At 44.3% G+C, this 22,007-nt stretch overlaps 1 protein-coding gene across 1 annotated transcript in view; it reads right to left on the bottom strand.

Moving 5' to 3' along the window:
• The window catches only part of RNF126 (ring finger protein 126), a 110,083-nt gene that overhangs the window by 25,630 nt on the left and 62,446 nt on the right, over positions 1–22,007 (bottom strand). The window contains exon 6 of the mRNA XM_073586289.1: positions 14,881–14,950. Within this exon, the coding sequence (XP_073442390.1) occupies positions 14,881–14,950 (70 nt within the window). The remainder of the gene's footprint in view (positions 1–14,880; positions 14,951–22,007) is intronic.

Genomic DNA, 22,007 nt, shown 5'->3' with positions numbered 1-22,007 from the left:
CTGCAACTGCGATTTTTTGGTATTTAGTATCCACCCTAAATGTCCAAGGATAGACATTGCTCTTCATAGCTGCCCCAAACAATGGTCCGCTGTTTTGCCTACAATAAGGTAGTCGTCGAGGTAGGGAATAACAAGGATATCGGATTTACGAAGGTGAGCCATGACCGCGGCTACAATCTTAGAGTACATGAGGGGCAACTGCAAGGCCAAAGGGGAGGGTGCAATATTGGAAGTGCTATACTGATCCTCCTAAGGAACCTGCCACTCTAAGGAAACGCTGATGGGTACATGATAAGCATCTTTTAGATCTAATACCACCATGAAGCAGTTTTCAAACAACAACTTTATTGGTGAACTGATGGTTTCCATTTTACACAGACATATTACAAGAAATTTATTGAGGGCCTTTAGGTTAATTATGGTTCTGAAGGAACAGTCTGGTTTTCAGTCCAAAAATAAAGGAGATTAGAAACCTCTACCCCTCTCGGTTTCAGGTACTTCTACTAGAACGTTTTTATGACAGCTCAGATTTCCGATTCCAGGGCAGCCTGTTCTAAAGAAGAGGATCTGAGGGGGGTAGCCTGGAACCTATTCTGGGGCACGCATGAGAACTCCAACTGAAGCCCTGATACTAGACTTAAAATCCAGTTGCTATTGGAAATTCGGGACCAAGCCGGGTAAATGGACGCCAGCCTACCTCCAACAGGTACTAGTAGTCATTGGGAGGGTTTCTTATGCTCCCGAGAAGAGCCGCCAAACATAAATCCCGTACCTTTCCTCTTCCTTTCATCCCATTTAACTCACTCTCTGGAGGGCCTCCTAAGATTAAACCTTTTCCTGCTGAAAGGGCATCTGTAGGAAGGGGCCGGCAAACTGGGGAACTTCTTATCCCTTGCTTTTTCTAAAAGTTCATCCAAGACAGGACCAAACAGGTACTCTCCTTCACAAGGGATGGAGCAGAGACAGGATCTGGCCTGAATATCCTCGAGCCAACACTTCAACCACAGCCCCCCTTGAGCCACGTTGGGACAGTCCTGTGGCCCTGGCAGCCATCCTTACTGAATCTGCTGAAACATTGGCTAGAAAAGCTGCAGCCCACTGAATTATTGGCAAGGCATTCAGGATAGATTCTCTCGGAGCTCCGTCTCTTAACTGGGATGCTAGTTGGTCTAGCCAGACTCTCATGGATCTGGCTGTACAAGTAGAAGCTACCACTGGTCTTAGGGAGCCGGCCAACATTTCCCATGTCCCTATAAGGAAGGTCAGCATCCAGTCCGGGTGAAGAAGCATATAAAATTTATTATGCCATGAAAACATGCAACGTTTCGACCAACACATGGTCTTTCTTTGCTTGAAAAAAACCATGTGATGGTCGAAACGCTGCATGTTTTCATGGCATAATAAATTTTTTATGCTTCTTCACCCAGACTGGATGCTGCTCTTCTTCATTCTGTGACTTCTCATGTCCAACTGGGTCCCTGGACTTAGAGAGTGCATCCTTTGATCCTGTAAGTGCTGTCAGCCATTTTATATTTCCTATAAGGAAGGTGTCTGCTCTTTTGTCTAGCAGGTCTTTCAAGGAACCCAGGCCCTCAAAGGATATGGAAGATTATTTTTTAGAGGCCTTAGCCACCGCTGCATCGAGCTTTGGGGCCTTATCCCATCTATCTACCGAGGGATCCTCAAAAGGGGTACCTCCGTTTAAAAGCTGGAGTTAAGGAGCCACTTTTTCCGGCTTTTTTCACTCCGTTTATCGGGTTCTGAACTTTACTATTCAGCAGGAAGGACCTGCATTTCTTTGGATCTAACCCGCCATAAATCAGGTCCTGCACTGAGCGTTCTGGCTTAGCTTCTGCTATCCCCATAGTGGACCTGACTGTTTTAACCAATTTGTCCATACGGTCTAGAGGAAAGAAGAACCGGCTAGAGTCCTACTCTGAAGACAAAGAACTAGAGAATGAAGGTCCAGAAGAGTCTTCATCCTTTCAGAAGATAGCTGAGGAGTCAGTCTGAAAAACTTCTGTTCCCTTTGTTTTTTTAAGACTCCCCCTGAGATGTGGACTTTAAGGACTCTTTCTTCTCCAATCTTATAATCTCACTCAGGCTTGTGGTAAAGTCAGGGGGGGTTTCTTCCACTACCATCTGTCTTACACAAGGCTGACATACTTTTTTAGGGTAAGCGTCTGACAGGGGGCATCTACAGAGGGCACACTGCCTGTGTCTTGATTTACCAGAACACTTTCTCCTAGTGGATAGAAAACTAATAAAGGAAAAGAAAGCATCACCGGGTGTACTTTCACAGATCTCTTGCCCAAGCAGCAGTAGTAGTAGGTACCGGAACATAGTGGGGAATTTTTCTCCACTGACGCTGTCGATACCTCCACCCTGGAGGAACTCCTGCGGCTGTACTGACCACTTGCCCAGCCACTGCCCGTCTCCCGGGTCTTTAGTCATTTCCACGGGGTCTCTCCGAAGCCTGCTGCTCTGGAATCTGCAGCTGCTGGTTCTCTTGCTGCTCCATGTGAGCTTCCAATGTATCCATCTTGCTAATGGATCAAAAGCACAAGCAGCAGCTCTCCAGACCTTCTTATGCCCCCTCATCCCGATCAGCAGGTCTCGACCCCCAGCTGCCATCGCTGGCAAGCCACGTACCCGCGACCCGGCACTATGCCGGGGAAAGAAGCCGGCACCCGGAACGGCCTCCCAGGCCCCGCCCCAACCTCCAATGAGGCCTCCCCAGTGACGTCACCAGCCGAGCCCCTGTTCTGCCCACCGCTGTCACGTCACCCGGCTCCCCGACGTCACCAGAACAGGAAACGCTGGGGCATAGGAAGGAGCCGAAGGATCTTTCAGGGGGATACATAATTCCGGCGCTGGCCCTCCGGAGGCAGAAAATCCTCCGGACACTGCTCCACCTGCCTCGTTCACGGTGGTGGAATCCTCCCCAGACCCATTGTGGTGCTTACATGGACCCCGCACAGGTCGGGGTAGAACCCCCCCACTACATGGACCGACCAGCCAGGCCTGGGTCCTGATGACTCCTCCAGGATATCTGTAGGAACCCTGTCCTCCAGGAACAGGAAACCAACTGATGCGTGAAAGAGGCGCCACCTTTTTGTATCTGTAGGTTTCATGTTCCTGAAGGGCGGATCCCCTCTCTGTGGTGCCGTCATGGGCGATGGAATAAACACATTTAGCAACGCTGTGTTCAGAATAGCCCGATCAATGTATATTAAAAAATTAATTTGTTTGGTAAACTGTGTAACGAGAAAAAAAATGCTAAAGTTACTTTTTTGGGTTGTTGCAACACTGCAATAAAATGCATTGACAGGCAATCAAAAGATCATATTACATCAAAATGGTATTAATAAAAACATTAGCTAGGCACACTAAAAATAAGCCCTCACCCAGCCCGATCAATGGAGACACTGCGGGTCATGGAAAATGGTGACATCTCTGGATTTTTTTTCACCACTTAAAGGGAAGGTGCCATCCAAAAATTTTTTTTTCAGCAATTGAAAAAAATGTGAAGAATTAATGTTTACATTTTCTTAAAAAATATTACCATGTTTTTAGTTTTGTAAAATATGAAAAATATTTTAAAAAAGTTTGGCATTTCCACTTGTTAACACTAGGGGGAGCAGCTACTGAAATTTGGCACAAAAACCTAGTGTACAACTAGCTCACATTACTGCCCTGCAGTAATTATGGGCAGAATCTGCTGACATGGGTGTGGTGTCACTCCTCTCCTCCCCTTCTGGGTGTTTGCTAAGAGAAAAGAGAGGATGACATCTAGGAAAACAGTGAGCAGCCATTTTGATGGGGCCTGAAAAGTTACTGACTGTCTTTGCATGCAAAGTCTGGATCAGGACAGGTCATCAATCAGCAGAAATGTTTCCTGGATTTCTGTGGAGCAGACAAGCAGATGGTCCATCCATGTGTATGAAACACAGCGCTCCATGTACAATCCCTGGCACCGAACAGGGCGCCCCCCATAGACAAGCACACTGCTCTCCTGAAATACTCTGTGCTGCTGTCGCCCTGCTCCTTAAACCATATATCAGGCCCCTGTCGCTTCGCTTTCACACATCGCCAGGACGGGATCTGAGGAGAGGAATGGGGTCTTCGGTCACCGAGGATGGCAGGCAGCAAGGATTCTGGGAGTAGGGTGACCGCAGCACAGAGTATTTCAGGAGAGCAGTGTGCTGGTCTATGGGGGAGGTCACAGAGGGAGATATATGGAGGAGCAGGGTAACAGCAGCACAGAGTATTTCAGGAGAGCAGTGTGCTGGTCTATGGGGGGCACAGAGGGAGATATATGGTGGAGGAGCAGGGTGACAGCAGCACAGTATTTCAGGAGAGCAGTATCACACGGGATAGGATTAGATACACGACTCAGCAGTCAGTATCACAGGATAGGATTAGATACACGGCTCAGCAGTCAGTAGAACACAAGATTAGACACATGGCTCAGCAGTCAGTATCACACAGGATAGGATTAGATACACAGCTCAGCAGACAGTATCACACAGGATAGGATTAGATACATAGCTCAGCAGACAGTATCACACAGGAGAGGATTAGATACACGGCTCAGCACACAGTATCACACGAGGATTAGATACACGGCTCAGCAGGCAGTATCACACAGGATAGGATTAGATACACTGCTCAGCACACAGTATCACACAGGAGAGGATTAGATACAGGGCTCAGCAGTCAGTATCACACAGGAGAGGATTAGATGTCCAGCAGATTGCCAAGTGTTTTGAAACAGCAGGGAGCAGCTCCTCCTATGTTTTGCAAGAGCAGGGGCAGCAGCTGGCCGTGTGTTTTGGAAAGAGCAGCTTGGTGTCCAGGAGCTCGTCCTGGTTCCCCTCCTACAGCTGGCATGTGCAGAGTGAACATCCAAGCCGTTATGCTGGAACAGTACAGCATCCAGGGCTTGCAAAAGTGTAAATGAAGCTAAGAGAAAAGCACTGGGGCTCTAATAAGATGGCGCCTGGCCACACCTACAGCTGTGAATTGAGCTGCCCACAGAGGCGTGGCCAGTTCACTCCTGATGCAGCTGCAATGAAAGAGATAGGGTCGGCAGCCGACTATTGTCTTATGCCCAGGGACTGCCGAAAATGAGCATGGAAAGTGTCGTTCAGCAGCCAGAGAGGTAAGATGGCAGCCCCCCCAGTGTCTGCATTACTACAGAAAAAAACAAAAAAACATACACACCACTGAGTCAAGCTTGAGGGACAATATCTTTTTATACCATTTTCTTTTCTACATTAAATTATGAAAAAACACGGCTCCTTCCCTTTAAATAAAAAATAACGTACACATGTTTGGAGCCTAAACTCTTAATGACCTGGAGAATCATAATGGCAGGTCAGTTTGAGCATTTAGTTAACATAGTTAAAAAATAAATAATGAAATTGCACTTTTTTTGCAATTTCACAGCACTTTGAATTTTGTTGCCCGTTTCTCAGTACACAATATGGTAAATCAATGGTGCTGTTCAAAAGTACAACTTGCAAAAAAAATCCTCACAAAGCCATATTGACGGAAAAATAAAGTTATGACTCGGGGAAGAAGGGGAGCAAAAAAATGGAAACGCAAAAAAGGAAATACCCCTGGTCCTTAAGGGGTTAAACAGGTTATAAATGCAGATAAAGCAGATAAAAAGCAAAGGGGATGAATACTTTTGTAAGTGTGTGCACATATACAGTGGTGAAAATAAGTATTTGATACGTTGCCGATTTTGCAAGTTTTCCCCACCTAAAGAATGGAGAGGTCTGTAATTTTTATCGTAGGTATGCTTCAACTGTGACAGACAAATCTAAAAATAAAAACCAGAAAATCACATTATTTAAAAATCATACAAATTGAATCTTACTGCATGAATAAATATTTGATCACCTACTAACAAACAAGAATTCTGGCTCTCAGTGCACTCATAACCTGTATTAATTGCACCTGTTTGAACTTGTTACCTGCATAAAGGACACCTGTCCACACAATCCAATCTCTCCAGGATGGCCAAGACCAAAGAGCTGTCTAAGGACACGAGGGACAAAATTGTAGACCTGCACAAGGCTGGGATGGGCTACAGGGCAATAGACAAGGAGTTAGGCGAGAAGGTAACAAATGTTGATAAAATTATTAAAAAAATAAAAAGCAACAAAGATGACTGTTAATCTTCCTCAGTCTGGAGCTCCATGCAAGATCTCGCCTCGTAGAGTAAGGGCGATTCTAAGAAGGGTCAGGAATTAGCCCAGAACTACACTGGAGGACCTGGTCAAATGACCTGAAGAGAGCTGGGACCAGTGTCAAACACTACCGCTAGTAACACATGACACCTTAATGGATTAAAATCCTGTAGGGCACCCCAGGTCCCCCTGCTCACACCAGCACATGTCCAGGCCCATTTTAAGTTTGTCAATGCCTAACCAGAGGAGATATAGAAGGTCATGTGGTCAGAGGAGACCAAAATAAAAATGTTTTGGCAACAACTCCACTTGCTGTGTTTGAAGCAAGGAGGATGAGTGCAACCCCAAGAACACCATTCCAACTGTGAAGCATGGTGGTGGAAAAAAAAACATACCATGGGTGTGGTTTTCTGCAAATGGGACAGGATGATTGCACCGTATTGAGGGAAAGATGGATGGGGTCATGCATCGTGAGATTTTGGCCAACAACTTCCTTCCCTTAGTAAGAACATCGCAGCTCAGTCTTTCAGCATGACAATGATCTGAAACATGAAGCCAAGCCAACAAAGCAGTGACTCCATATGAAGAATTTTAAACTTCTGGAGTGGCCTAGCAAGTCTACAGAACTGAACCACATAGAAAATATTTGGAGGTAGCTGAAATGCAATGTTGCAGAGTGGCAGCCCTGAAAACAAAGATATCGAGCAGATCTGTATGAATGAGTGGGCAAAAATCTCTGCTGCAGGGTGTGCAAACTTGGTCAAGAATTACGTGAAACGTCTGACCTCTAATTGCAAAGGTTTCTGTAACAAATAAGTTTTGTTTTTATATTGTATCAAATACTTATTTCATGCAATAAAATGCAAATTAATTATGTAAAAATTCTACAATGTGATTTTCTGGATTTTTTAAAGAGTCTGTCTCTCACAGTTGTGTACCTACGATAAAATTTACAGACCTCTCCATTCTCTATAGGTGGGAAAACTTGCAAAATCAGCTGTGTATCAAATACAGTTGTACTCAAAAGTTTACATACCCCGGCAGAATTTTTGCTTTCTTGGCCTTGTTTTATAGAATATGAATGATAACAAAACTTCTCCATTCATGATTAGTGGTTGGGTGAAGCCATTTATTGTCAAACTATTACGTTTTCTCTTTTTAAATCATAATGACAACGCAAAACATCCAAATGACTGATCAAAAGTTCACATACCCTGGTAATTTTGGCCTGATAACGTGTACAGAAGTTGGCACAAATGGGTTTGAATGGCGACTAAAGGTAATATCCTCCCCTGTGACCTGTTTGGTTGTAATCAATGTGTGTACATATAAGCTGAGTGAGTTTCTGGGATCCAGACAGACTCTTGCATCCTTCATCCAGCCACTGACGTTTCTGGATTTTGAGTCATGGGGAATGCAAAAAAATTGTCTACGGATCTACAGGAAAAGGTAGTTGAACTGTATAAAACAGGAAAGGGATATAAAAATATATTTAAGGAATTGATAATGCCAGTCAGCAGTGTTCAAACTGATTAACAAATGGAAAATCAGGGGCTCTGTAAAAACAAAACCACGGTCAGGTAGACCAACAAAGATTTTGTCCACAACTGCCAGGGAAATTGTTCAGGATGCAAAGAAAACCCCACAAATAACATCAGCTGAAATACTGGACTCTCTGAAAACTAGCAGTGTGGCTGCTTCAAGATGCACAATAAGGAAGCACTTGAAGAAAAATGGGCTGCATGGTCGAGTCGCCAGAAGAAAGCCATTACTGCACAAATGCCACAAAGTATCTCACCTACAATACGCAAAACAGCACAGACACAAGCCTCAACTTCTGAAACAAGGTAATTTGGAGTGATGAGACCAAAATTGAACTTTTTGGTCACAACCATAAACTTTACGTTTGGCGAGAGATCAACAAAGCCTATGATGAAAGGAACACCATTCCTACTGTAAAGCACAGAGGTGAAATTTTGGGGATGTGTGAGCTAAAAAGGCACAGGAAACTTGATCAAAGTTGAAGTTAAGATGAATGCAGCACGTTATCAGCAAATACTGGAGGCAAGTTTGCAATCAGCCCGGAAGCTGTGCCATGGACGTACCAACATGATAACGATGCAATACACAAAGCCAAGTCGACCTGTCATTGGCTAAAGTAGAACAAAGTGAAGGTTCTGGAGTGGCCATCTCAGTCTCATGACCTCAATATCATTGAGCCACTCTGGGGAGACCTCAAGCACGCAGTTTGTTAGACAGCCCAAGAATTTACAGGAACTGGAGGCTTTTTGCCAAGAAGAGTGGGCAGCTTTATCATCTGAAAAAATAAAGAACCTCATCCACGACTACCACAAAAGACTTCAAGCTATCATTGATGTTAGAGTGGGCAATACACGGTATTAAAGAAATGGGGTATTGGAACTTTTGATCAGGGTTTGGTTGCTTTGGGTTGTCATTATGATTTAAAAGAGAAAACACCGTAGTTTGACAATAAATGGCTTCACCCAACCACTAACCATGAGTGGAGAAAACGTTTTAGTGTTATTCATATTCCCTGAAAAAAGGCCAAGAAAGCAAAAATTCGTCCGGGGTATAATCTTTATTTTTTTATATAGCGCTAACATATTCCGCAGCGCTTTACAGTTTGCACATATTGTCATCACTGTCCCTGATGGGGCTCACAATCTAAATTCCTTATCAGTATGTCTTTGGAGCGTGGGAGGAAACTGGAGTGCCCGGAGGAAACCCACGCAAACACGGGGAGAACATACAAACTCTCCTTGCAGATGTTGTCCTTGGTGGGATTCGAACCCAGGACTCCAGCAATGCAAGGCTGCAGCACCAACCACTGAGCTACCAGGGTATGTAAACTTTTGAGCACAACTGTACTTTATTTTCCCCACTGCACATACATCTATATATAAAATTGAGTGAGTATGTATGTATGCATGTATTTAAGTATGCATGCATGTCGAACAACCCCCACTCCACAGAGCCCCTGTGACACATAGCTTAGCCTCACCATTGCACACACAACTCTGCTGGAGGGACCCTCTGATTCCATGTATACGGGGTAACTATACTTCCCCCAGTGATGTGATATATGACCCTGCTCTGACACGAGCTGACACTAAAGGTACTGTCACACTTAGCGATGCACCAGCGATCCCGACCAGCGATATGACGCGGTCAGGATCGCTGGTGCATCGCTAAGTGGTCGCTAGTGAGCTGCCACACAGGCAGATCTCACCAGCGACATCGCAGGGGTCGCTACTTAACTGTCAGACGCAGCGATCCAGACGTCCTCCCGCCCGCGTCCAAGCATCGCTCGTCTCCACAGCAGGAAGCCCAGCAGGAAGCTGACGACGAGAAACGGTCCAGGACGTTCTCGTGCGATCAGCGATAACCAGCGGGGGAGCCGGTCGGAGGCAAGTATCAGACATAGCGATATCACTTGCAATATCGCTATAACATCACAAAAACCAGTGATGTTATAGCGATATTGCTAGCGATATCGCTTAGTGTGACAGGCCCTTTAGTCCAGCACCAGAACAGCCCTGCACTTGATTCCTCCCTCCCAACCATATGACTGATCACATGGTCATGACATCATAGGTCCTTTAGCTGCCAGGATTGAGTGGAAAATAAAACATGAGGGGGAAAGGAGAAGCATGATGGAAAAATGAGAGAAGTTAGGTGCTGCTGCAGTATGAGGCTGTGTATAGAGAAGAGTGAGACGCTGCAGGTGGAGGATGTGTATAAGGCCACATTCACACGTTCAGTATTTGGTCAGTATTTTAACTCAGCATTTATAAGCCAAAACCACGAGTGGGAGAAAAACACAGAAGTGGGACGTGTTTCAATTATACTTTTCCTCTGATAGTATTTGTATGCTAAAACTTGGAGTAAAATAAAGGGGAAAAAAAAACCGATCAAATAACGTGTAAACGAGGTCAAAAGGAGAAAAATGTGGTGCTGCAGAAGTAGTATGTGAAATATAATCATTATAATTTGTTATAACTAACCACAGTTACTATGCCCAGGCGACGCCAGGCTCTTCAGCTAGTATACAATATGTATGATTCTGACAGCTGACACGGATAACCAAAGGAGAGGGTCCAGCGCCAGGTAAAACCAATGTGTTTAATTGTAGAAAAATTCTTAAAAATACATGCTTGGCGTGGGGAAGTGAGGATGGAAGAGAAGGTAGAAGGCAATGCAATGCGTTTTTAACGCGACTCCAGCGCTCTGTCACAATGATATGTCCAATCACTTTTTCAATGCCATAGACTCAAAAAGATGAAATACTTGCAGTTAGCATTGTTGGTGCTGATAATCTGTGCAATAGAGGTGAAAAAAGCGACTACAATTGGCAATATAGTTTCCCACAGCTATTTTTCCTCTAACACTAAAACTCAGACTTGGCTCTTTTGCAGAGAATTTTATAGTTATACATGTTATAGACTGTTCCTTATGCCAAAAAAAATCTATGTTGGATGTACACTGCGTAAGCTACAGATCCATATATCAGAGCACATAAATGATATTATCAGCACCAACAATGCCAACCACAAAATCTCACAGCCATCCAAATATTTCATCTTACAACACAATAGAAGTATTTCATCTTTTTAGAGTCTATGGTATTGAAAAGGTGATTAGACACAATGGGGGGGGGGGGGTGATCACATAAGATTGCGCACTATCGATGCCTTTTGGATTTATAATTTAAATACTGGTGTACCCCTAGGTTTGAATATGCAGAAGGAGATTATGTTTCACTACTGACATTACTTGCTGTACATTTTATACTTTATCACTTTACTGTTATTTCAGGTGTATTGTTTTAATGTAATGTACCTTCCCTTTATGGTTTTTATTTGGTTTTCTTTCATTGAAAACCGTAACTATGTTGCTACTTTCCATCTCCAAAAACGACACATCACATGACTGTCAGCTGAAGCATGGAAAAATTATAGCTATTAAAATATGGCGATGCAAAAATTAGTTTTTGCAATCAAAAGTGTGTGTGTGACAGCTGCCAAACTTAAATCTGGTATCACAGCGATGTGAAAAATCACTTGTACAGCACGAGAAACTGAACGAAAAAAAAAAAATAAAACCAATTCTTTCACCTGCTGTTAATTTTTTTCATTCCACCTCCCAAAGATCACAGTAAGGCTATGTGCACATTTATCCTGCACACTACAGTGAGCGCTTACACCGGGGTTTCCGTGCAAATCTCTAAAATACATGATTCAGAATGAATCCCGATGGAAGATTCCATATAAGGAGGCAGATGGAGGCACTGTGGACCATAATCCAGCTATGTGCGTCTTTTAGGCGTGAACAAAAGCATGGTCCACCGCAGTTTTGAGCACTTCTGAAAGGAGAACGCTGAACAGAGGCTAAACAGAGTCCTGAGTAAAGGTAGTGTCACACTTAGCGATGCACCAGCGATCACGACCAGCAATATGACGCGGTCAGGATCGCTGGTGCATTGCCAAGTGGTTGCTAGCGAGCTGCCACACACAGATCTCACCAGCGACATAGCAGCAGTCGGGGGTCGCTACTTACCTGTCAGACGAGGCGATCCTGACGCCTTCCACTCGCGTCCACGCGTCGTCACAGCAGGAAGCCTAGCAGGAAGCCGACGACGAGAAACGGTTCAGGGCGTTCTCGCGCGATGAGCAGTGGGGAAGCCGGTCGGAGGCAAGTATCAGACATAGTGATATCGCTAGCAATATCACTATAACGTCACAAAATCGGTGACGTTATAGCGATATTGCTAGTGATATCGCTTAGTGTGACAGGCCCTTAACTCGGCGGCCTCATAGTGAATGTATCCCTCGGGGGCTTCATCTGAATTGTGTCATTCGGAGATAAAGATGGAAACTCAGAAGTGCTCAGCGTAGCACGCAGAATGAATGTGATCCCAAACATTATGGAAAATGTTCCTAACAAAAGCTTCAACTCCATCCACAAAAAAAAAGCAAGTCTCCACTCAGGTCCATCATCTGTTAAATATAGGGTGCTTCCACATTACTGGGAGTTCAAAGGCTCTTGAAAAGTGAAATGGATCCTCACCCCACAAAAGAAATTCAGCAAATTCTGAGCGCCCAGATTCAAATGTCCCAACCCTTCTGAGCCCAGTGTGCCTAAACCACATTTAGCGTCCACGTTTGGCATTACTATAGTGATGACAGCCATCCTACTTTACAGGTGCACGTTTTGAGAAGCATGAGATGGGCACCACAACTTACGGGCACTACAATGGCAGTTTGTAAGTTTCACTCAGCAACATCCACTGCTGCTCGTTTCTAGATAACACCCACTGAGTCAAAATTGTGAATAAACCTGTAGATATACCCATTTTGGAATTTAATTTCCAAAATAGGGTCACTTGAGAGGAAATCTGCTCCTCTAGCACTTAGGGACTCTATATATGGAGTCCGCTAACTATTCTAGTAGAATCTGTGCTCCAGGAAGCAAATCGTGCTCCATCCCTCCAGAGTCTCACAGTATGGCTAAAGCAATACTGTACTGCCACATATGGGGTATATGTACATTCAGAAGAAATTGTGAACAAATTTTGATGCCATTTTTACCACTTCCGAGTGTGAAAATGTAAAATCTGAGGCTAAAACAATATTTTCGTGGCAAGAATGTAATTAATTTTTTTTCATTGCCCAATGGTATAGAATTCTGTGATATGTGTGGTGTCCATATGATCACTGCAATCTTAGATGAATTATTTGAGGGGTGTAGTTTGTAAAATTATTTTATATATGGAGGGTTTCTGCTGTTCTGGTGCCTCAGGGGCACTGCCAATGTGACATGGCACCCTCAAACCATTCCAGCAAAATATGAACTTCAATTTGGCGATTCTTCCCTTCTAAGGAGTTTTTGACCACATCTGGGATAAGTGTGTACGCAGGAAAAATTGCACAATGGAGTCTACTGTCACCTGTTACCCTTGTGAAAAAAAAAAAAAAAAAAAAAGTGCGTCTAAATTAACATTTTTGTGAAAAAAAAAGTTTAAGGTTCATTTTTTCCTTCCACATTCCATTAATTCCTGTGACGCACCTAAAAGGTTAATAAAATTCTTAATGTGGTTTTGAACACATTGAGGGCTGCAGTTTTTAGAATGGTGTCACTTTTGGGTATTATGTTCCTCAAAGTCACTTCAAATATGATACCTAAAAAAAAAAAAAAAAATCGTTTTGTAAATTTGGTTTTAAGAACGAGATCGCTGGTCAACTTTTTACCCTTATAACTTCTGAATAAAAAAAAAAAACAAAAAAAAAAAAAAACAAAAAAAATGTTGTACATACTTGAGTATAAGCGGAGTTTTTGAGCACTGTTTGTCTGCTGAAAAAGCTCCCCTCGACTTATACTCAATTGAGGGTCCCAGAAGACGGAGGTGTAGCGGCAAGGCAGCGGGTCACAGGAGGCAGGAGCAGACTGCTGCGGCTAAGGCATGTGCCCGATGCTAAAGAGAAATGAATATTCACTGCACTGGTAGTGAACATTCATTTCTCTTTAGCAGCGGGCTCAGTATTTGCAGCAGCCGGCGGACAGTCACGTGTGCCCGCTACTTAAGGGAATGAACATTCACTGCCAGAGAGTTAATATTTATTCCCTCAAGTAGCAGGCACATGTCATCGTCCCACGGCTGCAGCTGCTGGCATCGGAACATGACGCTGCAAAGGAGCACAGGGATATAGGAGCAAAGGTAATAAGGATGTTTTTTTTCAAGGTTTTTCGGATGGGGGCCAGGCATACAAGGATAGGGATGAGGACCCATGCAGACCAGAATAGGAATGAGGGGACAAATGCATACCAGGCTTGTACTCAAGTCAATAAGTTTTCCCAGTTTTTTTGTGGTAAAATTAGGTGTCTCGGCTTATACTCAGGTCGGTTTATACTAGAGTATGCACTGTATATTTCAATAATTGTGCTGATGTAAAGTAGACATTTTGGGTGACATAACTGATTTAAGGGCATAAAAATTAAAAAAGTTTGAAAGCTACAAAATTTTCGAAATCTTTGCCAAAGTTCTTTTTTTTTTCCACAAATAAAATGTAAGTCATATCAAAACACCATCATGAACTACAATATGTCACGAAAAACAATGCAGGAATCAGTGGGGTCCGTTAAAACGTTCCAGAGGTATTACCTCAAAAGGGACACTGGGTCAGAATTGTAAAAGAAGGTGAAAACAGGCTCGGGGTCAAGGGGTTAAATGAAAAGGTGGCCCTTTAACCAGGGCATCAGCTGTCACATAATTTAAATGACGTTATCAATAAATTGACAGCGGCATCTAAATGGTTAACAGACGGGGCCATAACTCTGCCCCGATCATAGAATAGCTGGGTGTGGAAAAAGTCAAGCTCCTTCGCCCACTCCACATGCAGTCACTGCAACACAGATGTACAGTTACATTGAGACATGCGAAGGGTTAAAATGTAATCTAACCAGGTTTTTGCTATCTCATCTGAAAGAAGCATGATTTAGGGGCAGGCAGAGGCCCAGTTTCCAGCGATGTATCACTTAGTGGACTGATTGCTGACATTTTTATAAAATCGCTGTTTTATCTGCTGCAGATCTACCAGTACTCTGAACTCCATATAATTTACTTTTTTGGCTAATTTACAATCACAGACCATAAAAATATTACCTGTGTGATTATTGTGTCCAAGCCATTGGCTCCCCAAGCATAATCCATTGGATTGGAATGAAGGACTCCCCTAAAGGAAAAATTAAAGAAAAAATAAACACCATAGTGAGACAAGACTAAAATATCAAGTATACTTAATCCAAACTAAATATGATTGAAGTCTTCATCTTCAAAGTCCACTCATGTAACTGATCATCACAGTACTGTCCAGTCCTGTACCACTCAGTTTAGAAAATTATAAAATAGGGATTTTTGTGTACTCACCGTAAAATACTTTTCTCCGAGAAGCTCATTGGGGGACACAGACCATGCTGCTGTCACTAGGAGGCCGACACCAAGTTAAGACAAAAAAAAGTTAGCTCCTCCTCCGCAGTATTCACCCTCCTGCTGGCTCCCAGTTAACCAGTTCGATGCAAAAGCAGTAGGAGATAATTAACATATCAGAGTACGATCATTCACATTAGCGAGCACCACATCGAGTGAAGGGGACTAGCAGAAGTCGATAGACCACTCAGGGTGGGTGCAGTGTCCACCAATGAGAGTCTTGGAGAAAATTATTTTACGGTTAGTACACAAAAATCCCTATTTTCTCCTACGCCTCATTGGAGGACACAGACCATGGGACGTCCCAAAGCAGTCCATGGGTGGGGAACAATATAACAGATAGAATCTCATATACTGTGTAAAGATTTACTACACAGTCTCTTGCAGAGTACATCTGTGAAGGCCCGTGCTCGAAGAAGTCAGAGTGTGACTATTGCTTCGAAGATGCGTACAGACAGAACTAAATCACAGCCTTGCAGCCCTGCAAACATGTTCTGTCTGCATGCGAAACTGGATGACTCAGAAGGCAGAAAAACTACGTAGAATCTGTCCCAATATGCCTCATCCCCTGCTGGGATGGGCACGCTTTTGATGTGGTATAACTTCGGAATAGCCGAGCAAATTTCCTTGCTTACTGTGGCCCTGAAGTGATCTTCAGAAGACTGTCGACCTCAGGACATACGTTCTGAGAGCCATTGGTGCATGCAGACCGGGTCTCAGACCATGCGCTGAAAAGCCATAAACCCTACCGGACTGGGCACGCTTGAATTACTCCTGAGTAGCAGAGAGGATTTCCCTAGCTATTGTGGCTCTGAAGTGGCCTGAAGGAGGGAGCCGACTACAGAACGTACAGTTAGGTCCATATATATTTGGACGGAGACAACATTTTTCTAATTTTGGTTCTAGAGAGTATCCACATTAAAATTGGATGAAGGGTTTAGGAGTTTCAGCTCCTTAACATGTGCCACCCTGTTTTGAAAGGGAGCAAAAGTAATTGGACAGATTAAATAGTAAATAAAATGTTCATTTCTAGTACTTGGTTGAAGACCCTGTGTTGGCAATGACTGCCTGAAGTCTTGAACTCATGGACATCACCAGACGCTGTGTTTCTTCCTTTTTGATGCTCTGCCAGGCCTTCACTGCGGTGGTTTTCAGTTGCTGTTTGTTTGTGGGCCTGTCTGAAGTTTAGTCTTTAACAAGTGAAATGCATGCTTAATTGGGTTGAGATCAGGTGACTGACTTGGCTATTCAAGAATATTCCACTTCTTTGCTTTAATAAACTCCTATGGCTTTATGTTTTGGGTCACTGTCCATCTGTAGTATGAAACGACGACCAATCAGTTTGGCTGCATTTTGGCTGGATCTGAGCACACAGTATGGTTCTGAATACCTCAGAATTCATTCTGCTGCTTCTGTCCTGTGTCACATCAATAAACACTAGTGACCCAGTGCCACTGGCAGCCATGTATGCCCAAGCCATCACACTGCCTCTGCCGTGTTTTTACAGATTATGTGGTATGCTTTGGATCATGAGCTGTACCACGCCTTCGCCATACTTTTCCCTTTCCATCAATCTGGCAGAGGTTGATCTTGGTTTCATCTGTCCAAAGAATGTTCTTCCAGAACTGTGTTGGCTTTTTTAGATGTTTTCTAGCAAAGTCCAGTCTAGCCTTTTTATTCTTGATGCTTAGGAGTGGCTTGCACCGTGCAGTGAACCCTCTGTATTTACTTTCATGCAGTCTTCTCTTTATGGTAGATTTGGATATTGATACGCCTACCTCCTGGAGAGCGTTGTTCACTTGGTTGGCTGTTGTGAAGGGGTTTCTCTTCATCATGGAGATTATTCTGCGATCATCCACCACTGTTGTCTTCCGTGGGCGCCCAGGTCTTTTTGCATTGATGAGTTCACCAGTGCTTGCTTTCTTTCTCAGGATGTACCAAACTGTAGATTTTGCCACTCCTAATGTTGAAGCAATTTCTCGGATGGGTTTTTTCTGTTTTTGCAGCTTAAGGATGGCTTGTTTCACCTGCATGGAGAGCTCCTTTGACCGCATGTTTCCTTCACAGCAAAGCCTTACAAATGCAAGCACCAAACCTCAAAATCAGCTCCAGGCCTTTTATCTATCTGCTTAATTGAGAGACATTACGAAGGGATTGCCCACACCTGTCTATGAAATAGCCTTGGAGTCAATTGTCCAATTACTTTTGGTCCCTTTAAAAACAGGGTGGCACATGTTAAGGAGCGGAAACTCCTAAACCCTTCATCCAATTTTAATGTGGATACCCTCAAGTGAAAGCTGAAAGTCTGAACTTCAGATGTAGTTGAATTTTTTTTGTTTAAAATTCATTGTGGTAATGTCTAGAACCAAAATTAGAAAAATGTTGTCTCTGTCCAAATATATATGGACCTAACTGTACGTCTTGAGAGCCCTTAGGCATGCAGGGTGTGCACAGGTTTATGCATCCAATGTACGAGTGCCGAGCCCAAAAGAGGCAAAGAAGAATTAATCGCCAAACTAGGAAGATGAAACGGCGGTCTGGTGACAGTCGTGTTCTGGCAGAAAGGCAGAAAAGGAGAACAACTAAAAAATCTCACCAGCGTAGAGCTGTCAGTTCCAACAAGGTCGACCTTCTAAGACAGAACTGCCAACTAGGCGTCCTGTGAGAACTCGAAAGTCGTCTGATAAAGCGCACCCAGTCACATCCCGGGCTTCTAACATACATCTTAGGAGCAATTCTTCACTGGAATAGAGACAAATAGAGCCAAACTCTATACTTTGAAGGAGCTGAGTGCCAAAAACTAAATTCCAAGACAGCATGAGGACCACAAAAAATGAGGAAAAAAAAAAAAAAAAAAGGACAGGAAAGACACAAAGAAGACGTCCGCGATCCTTGCACCATGCGCAAGAAAGCGTTCAGGTGCGGTGATGAGTGCGACCCAGGCTCGGACTGGCCCACAGGTGAACAGGGGAATTCCCTGGTGGGCCCATGTGCCAATCTAGGCCCCCCAATTTTTAACTGTATGGGCAGTACTAGTCATAATTCACTTGATTCCCTCTGTACAGAAAAAACAGCATTCATTAACCAAACTACCCAGTTTCTTATTATATAGAGGTATAGGTACATTTGTGAATGAGGGTCATGTAATATTTGTATGCAGGTGAAAAGTGGGCCCCCAAAGTCAATGTTACTGGTGGGCCCTTGGCACCTCAGTCCGACACTGGTGCGACCTAAGGCCTCGAAGCACCAGCATGTGGATTAAACAAAAGCAGAGAATAACCCAGAGAATTAGTCTGCCCACTGTAGGATGTGGAGGGGGGGGGGGTACATCGTGCAAGGCCATTCTGCTGCGGGTACCCATCTAAAGCATGTCTTACGCTGTACCTTTGGCGTAATACTATGATTTAAAATAAGATAAGAATCCTTTAATCGTCCCACCATGGGGAAATTCAGAGCATTACAGCAGCAAGGCAGGAACAAGTAGAGATGCATAAAGGCATTACATTGACAGTGGGTAGGTACATATACGAAAAAAAAAGACATAACCGGACTATCACAACTTTGGATCTATCAGTTCACTGTTTGGGTCGTTCTCCGTTTAGGACAGTGCTGGTTATACAGCCTAACTGCAGCAGGAAGGAAGGACTTTCGATAGCGCTCCCTCTCACATTTAGGATGAAGTAGCCGGTCACTGACAGTACTGCACATCTTTGTCACGGTCTCATGCATGGGATGGGAATCATTCTGCACCATGTAGCTCACCTTGGCCAGTATCCTCCTGTCGCCTACTTCCTGAACTGTATCAAGGGGGCATCCCAGGACAGAGCTGGCCCTTCTAATCAATTTGTCCAGCCTATTCCTGTCCCTGGTTAATGTGCCACTACCCCAGCACGCCACATCAAAGAAGAGGACTGATGCCACAACAGAGTTGAAGAAGGATGCAAGGAGTGCCCCCCTAATCTGAAGGCTCTCAGCCTTCTGAGCAGATAAAGCCTACTGTGGCCCTTCCTGTACACTGCATCCAAGTGATGGGCCCAGTCAAGCTTATTATTGAGGATCACACCAATGTACTTATAGGTGTCGACTATCTCAATGTCATTTCCCTGAATGTTCACCACTGGTGGATTTTTTCCCTTGCAAAAGTCCACCACCAATTCCTTAGTCTTCCTGGAATTAATCCTAAGGTGGTTGCTCTGACACCACTCCACAAAAGCTTGGTTAGTATCTCTGTACTCTTTCATCTCCTCCTGTGATGAGGCCTACTATTGCAGAGTCACCAGAATACTTCTGCAAGTAGCAGCTAGATGAGTTTCACTTAAAATCCGCAGTGTACAGTGTGAAGAGAAAAGGGGCAAGAACTGTACCTTGAGGTGCCCCTGTATTGCAGATCACCGTGTCTGACACACTGTCTCGAACCTTTACAAACTGAGGTCAGTTCGTGAGGTAGTTAAGGATCCAGGTGGAGAGTTGGAGGTCCACGGCAAAAAGGTCCAGCTTGTCTCAGTAGACCTGGCTGTATGGTATTAAAAGCACTAGAGAAATCGAATAATATTATTCTCAGTGTTCCCAGGTATCTCCAGGTGAGAGAGAGTCCTATCTAGAAGGTGGATAATGGCATCATCCACACAAATGCCCGGCCTGTAGGCAAACTGGAGAGGGTCCATATCAGAGCTCACTAGAGGACAGAGACGTGTGAGAACCAATCTCTCTAGTACCTTCATCAGGTGTGATGCCAATGCTACAGGCCTATAGTCATTAAGGTCTTTCGGATAAGGTTTCTTCGGAACCGGTATCACACACGATAATTTCCACAGTTGTGGTACTATACCTATTCTCAGGCTCATATTGAACAGATATGTAATGATCTCACTCAGCTGGTGCCTGCAGGTTCTGATTAGCCTTGCACTGATGCCGTCAGGACCAGCTGCCTTCAAAACTTTGATCTTATCCAGTTCTTTTGCAACCTGGGTACTTGTGAAGAACAGACCCTGGCTCAGTTGACAAGTTGCAGCAGGGGGTGAGGTTATTGTAGCAGAGAGGTGTGAATGGTATGTAGGGGCAGGAGCAGCGTGTGATTAAATCTATTAAAGAATAGATTAAGTTCGTTAAGCCCCTTTTTATCTACAACCATCCTGGAGATAGTCTGTCTATGCCCAGATATAGACTTTAGACCCTCCCAGACTTCATGAATCCTTTTCTGAGACAATTTCAGTTCAATCTTCCTCTTATAATTACCCTTTCCCTGCCTGATTAGATTCTTCAGATCTTTCTGCACCTCTCTCAGCCTGCCCTTGTCACCTGATCTGAAGGCCAACTTCTTCTCTTTGAGAATAGCCTTTTTTTCCGGGGCTGATCCATGGTTTATTGTTAGAGAAGCACCTCACTACTTTTGTGGGTATCGTGTTGTCTACACAGAAATTAATGTAGTCCGTTATACAGTGTGTGAGACCATCCCTGTCATCACCATAGGAATCTTGCAGCACATCCCAAGTGGTTGTTTCAAAGCAGTCTCTCAGAGCATCATCACTCTCCTCAGTCCATATCCTCACTGTGCGAGTGACAGCAGGTTCTCTCTGTACAAGTGGCTTGTACACGGGTTGGAGGTGCACTAGGTTGTGAACTGATCTTCCAAGGGGCGGTAGGGCTGACAAGGCATATGCCCCTCTCACATTGGCAAAGAACAAGTCCAATATTTTGTTGTCTCTAGTGAGGCAGGTAACATACTGTGTGCAACCGGATAGTATGGATGCTGGAGACACATGATTGAAGTCTCCCGAAACCAGAAGGAGTGCTTGAGGGTGAAGGGACTGCATCATGCCCACTGTGGATTGTAGGACCTCAGTGGCGGCATCCGCTTTCGCAGAAGGGGGGACATATGCAGCTATCATGATTACATGCGATAGTTCCCTCGGTAAATAAAAAGGTCTCATGCCCACAGCTAATAGCTCAATGTCCTTACAGCATGTTTGCTCTTTGACCACGATATGCCTAGAGTCACACCATCTATCATTCACAAATATCGCCAGCCCTCCGCCTTTCCTTTTACCGCTCGCCCTTGTCCTGTCCACGCGAATGAGTTTAAAGCCATCCAACGAGACAACAGTGTCCGGAGTACCTTCGGTGAGCCAGGTCTCTAAACAGCAACATACTGCACTCCCTTAATTCCCGATGATGCCTGGTCAGCGCTGACAGTTCGTCCATCTTATTCCCGAGTGACCTCACATTGCCCATAATGACGGAGGGAAGAGCAGGTCTATAGCGCCTTCTTCTAGCTTTCCTGAGGGCTCCAGCTCTGCAACCTCTTCTCTTAATCCTCCTTATTTCTGGTAGAATGACCTCTGGTCTATTAGCAGCATGCTGCCTTGCTGTATCCCTAAGCAGCAGTATAGCTTCTCTGGAGTAGACAATAGGGTCTTTTCCAGTTCCTGGATTTCCCAACACAATCGATCCAAGTAAAAACAAGGTAAAAAGTCCATCGAAGGTCCAGGTCCTCTTATGGTTTTCCATAGTGCAATGTCCTTTGGAGTAGCAATAAAAAAAAGAGAAAGGAAAAATAGAAAAAATAGAGAAAAAAGGAGAGTAAAGAAGGAGCTACTGTAGCAGGCTGCCACTCCAGCGGCACCAGGAAGAGATTTCGGATGGGGAGACCCGGAAGAAGATAATGGAACTGCTGCCTGGCTAACGGGAATGCTTCGATTACTAGAACGTCTCCTGAAGACTTGACTCCCAGGCTGACCTGTGTCTCTGAAGAAAAAGGGGAGATGGCAAGAGACTGTTGTCCCACCAGGGAGGCTGGCATCAGC

This window comes from Dendrobates tinctorius, unplaced genomic scaffold, assembly GCF_039654945.1.
Source record: "Dendrobates tinctorius isolate UK_male_01 unplaced genomic scaffold, ASM3965494v1 ptg000092l, whole genome shotgun sequence".
Lineage (NCBI taxonomy): Eukaryota > Metazoa > Chordata > Amphibia > Anura > Dendrobatidae > Dendrobates > Dendrobates tinctorius.
Note: the sequence above shows the minus strand (reverse complement) of the source record. Positions and strands in the feature narration are given on the sequence as shown.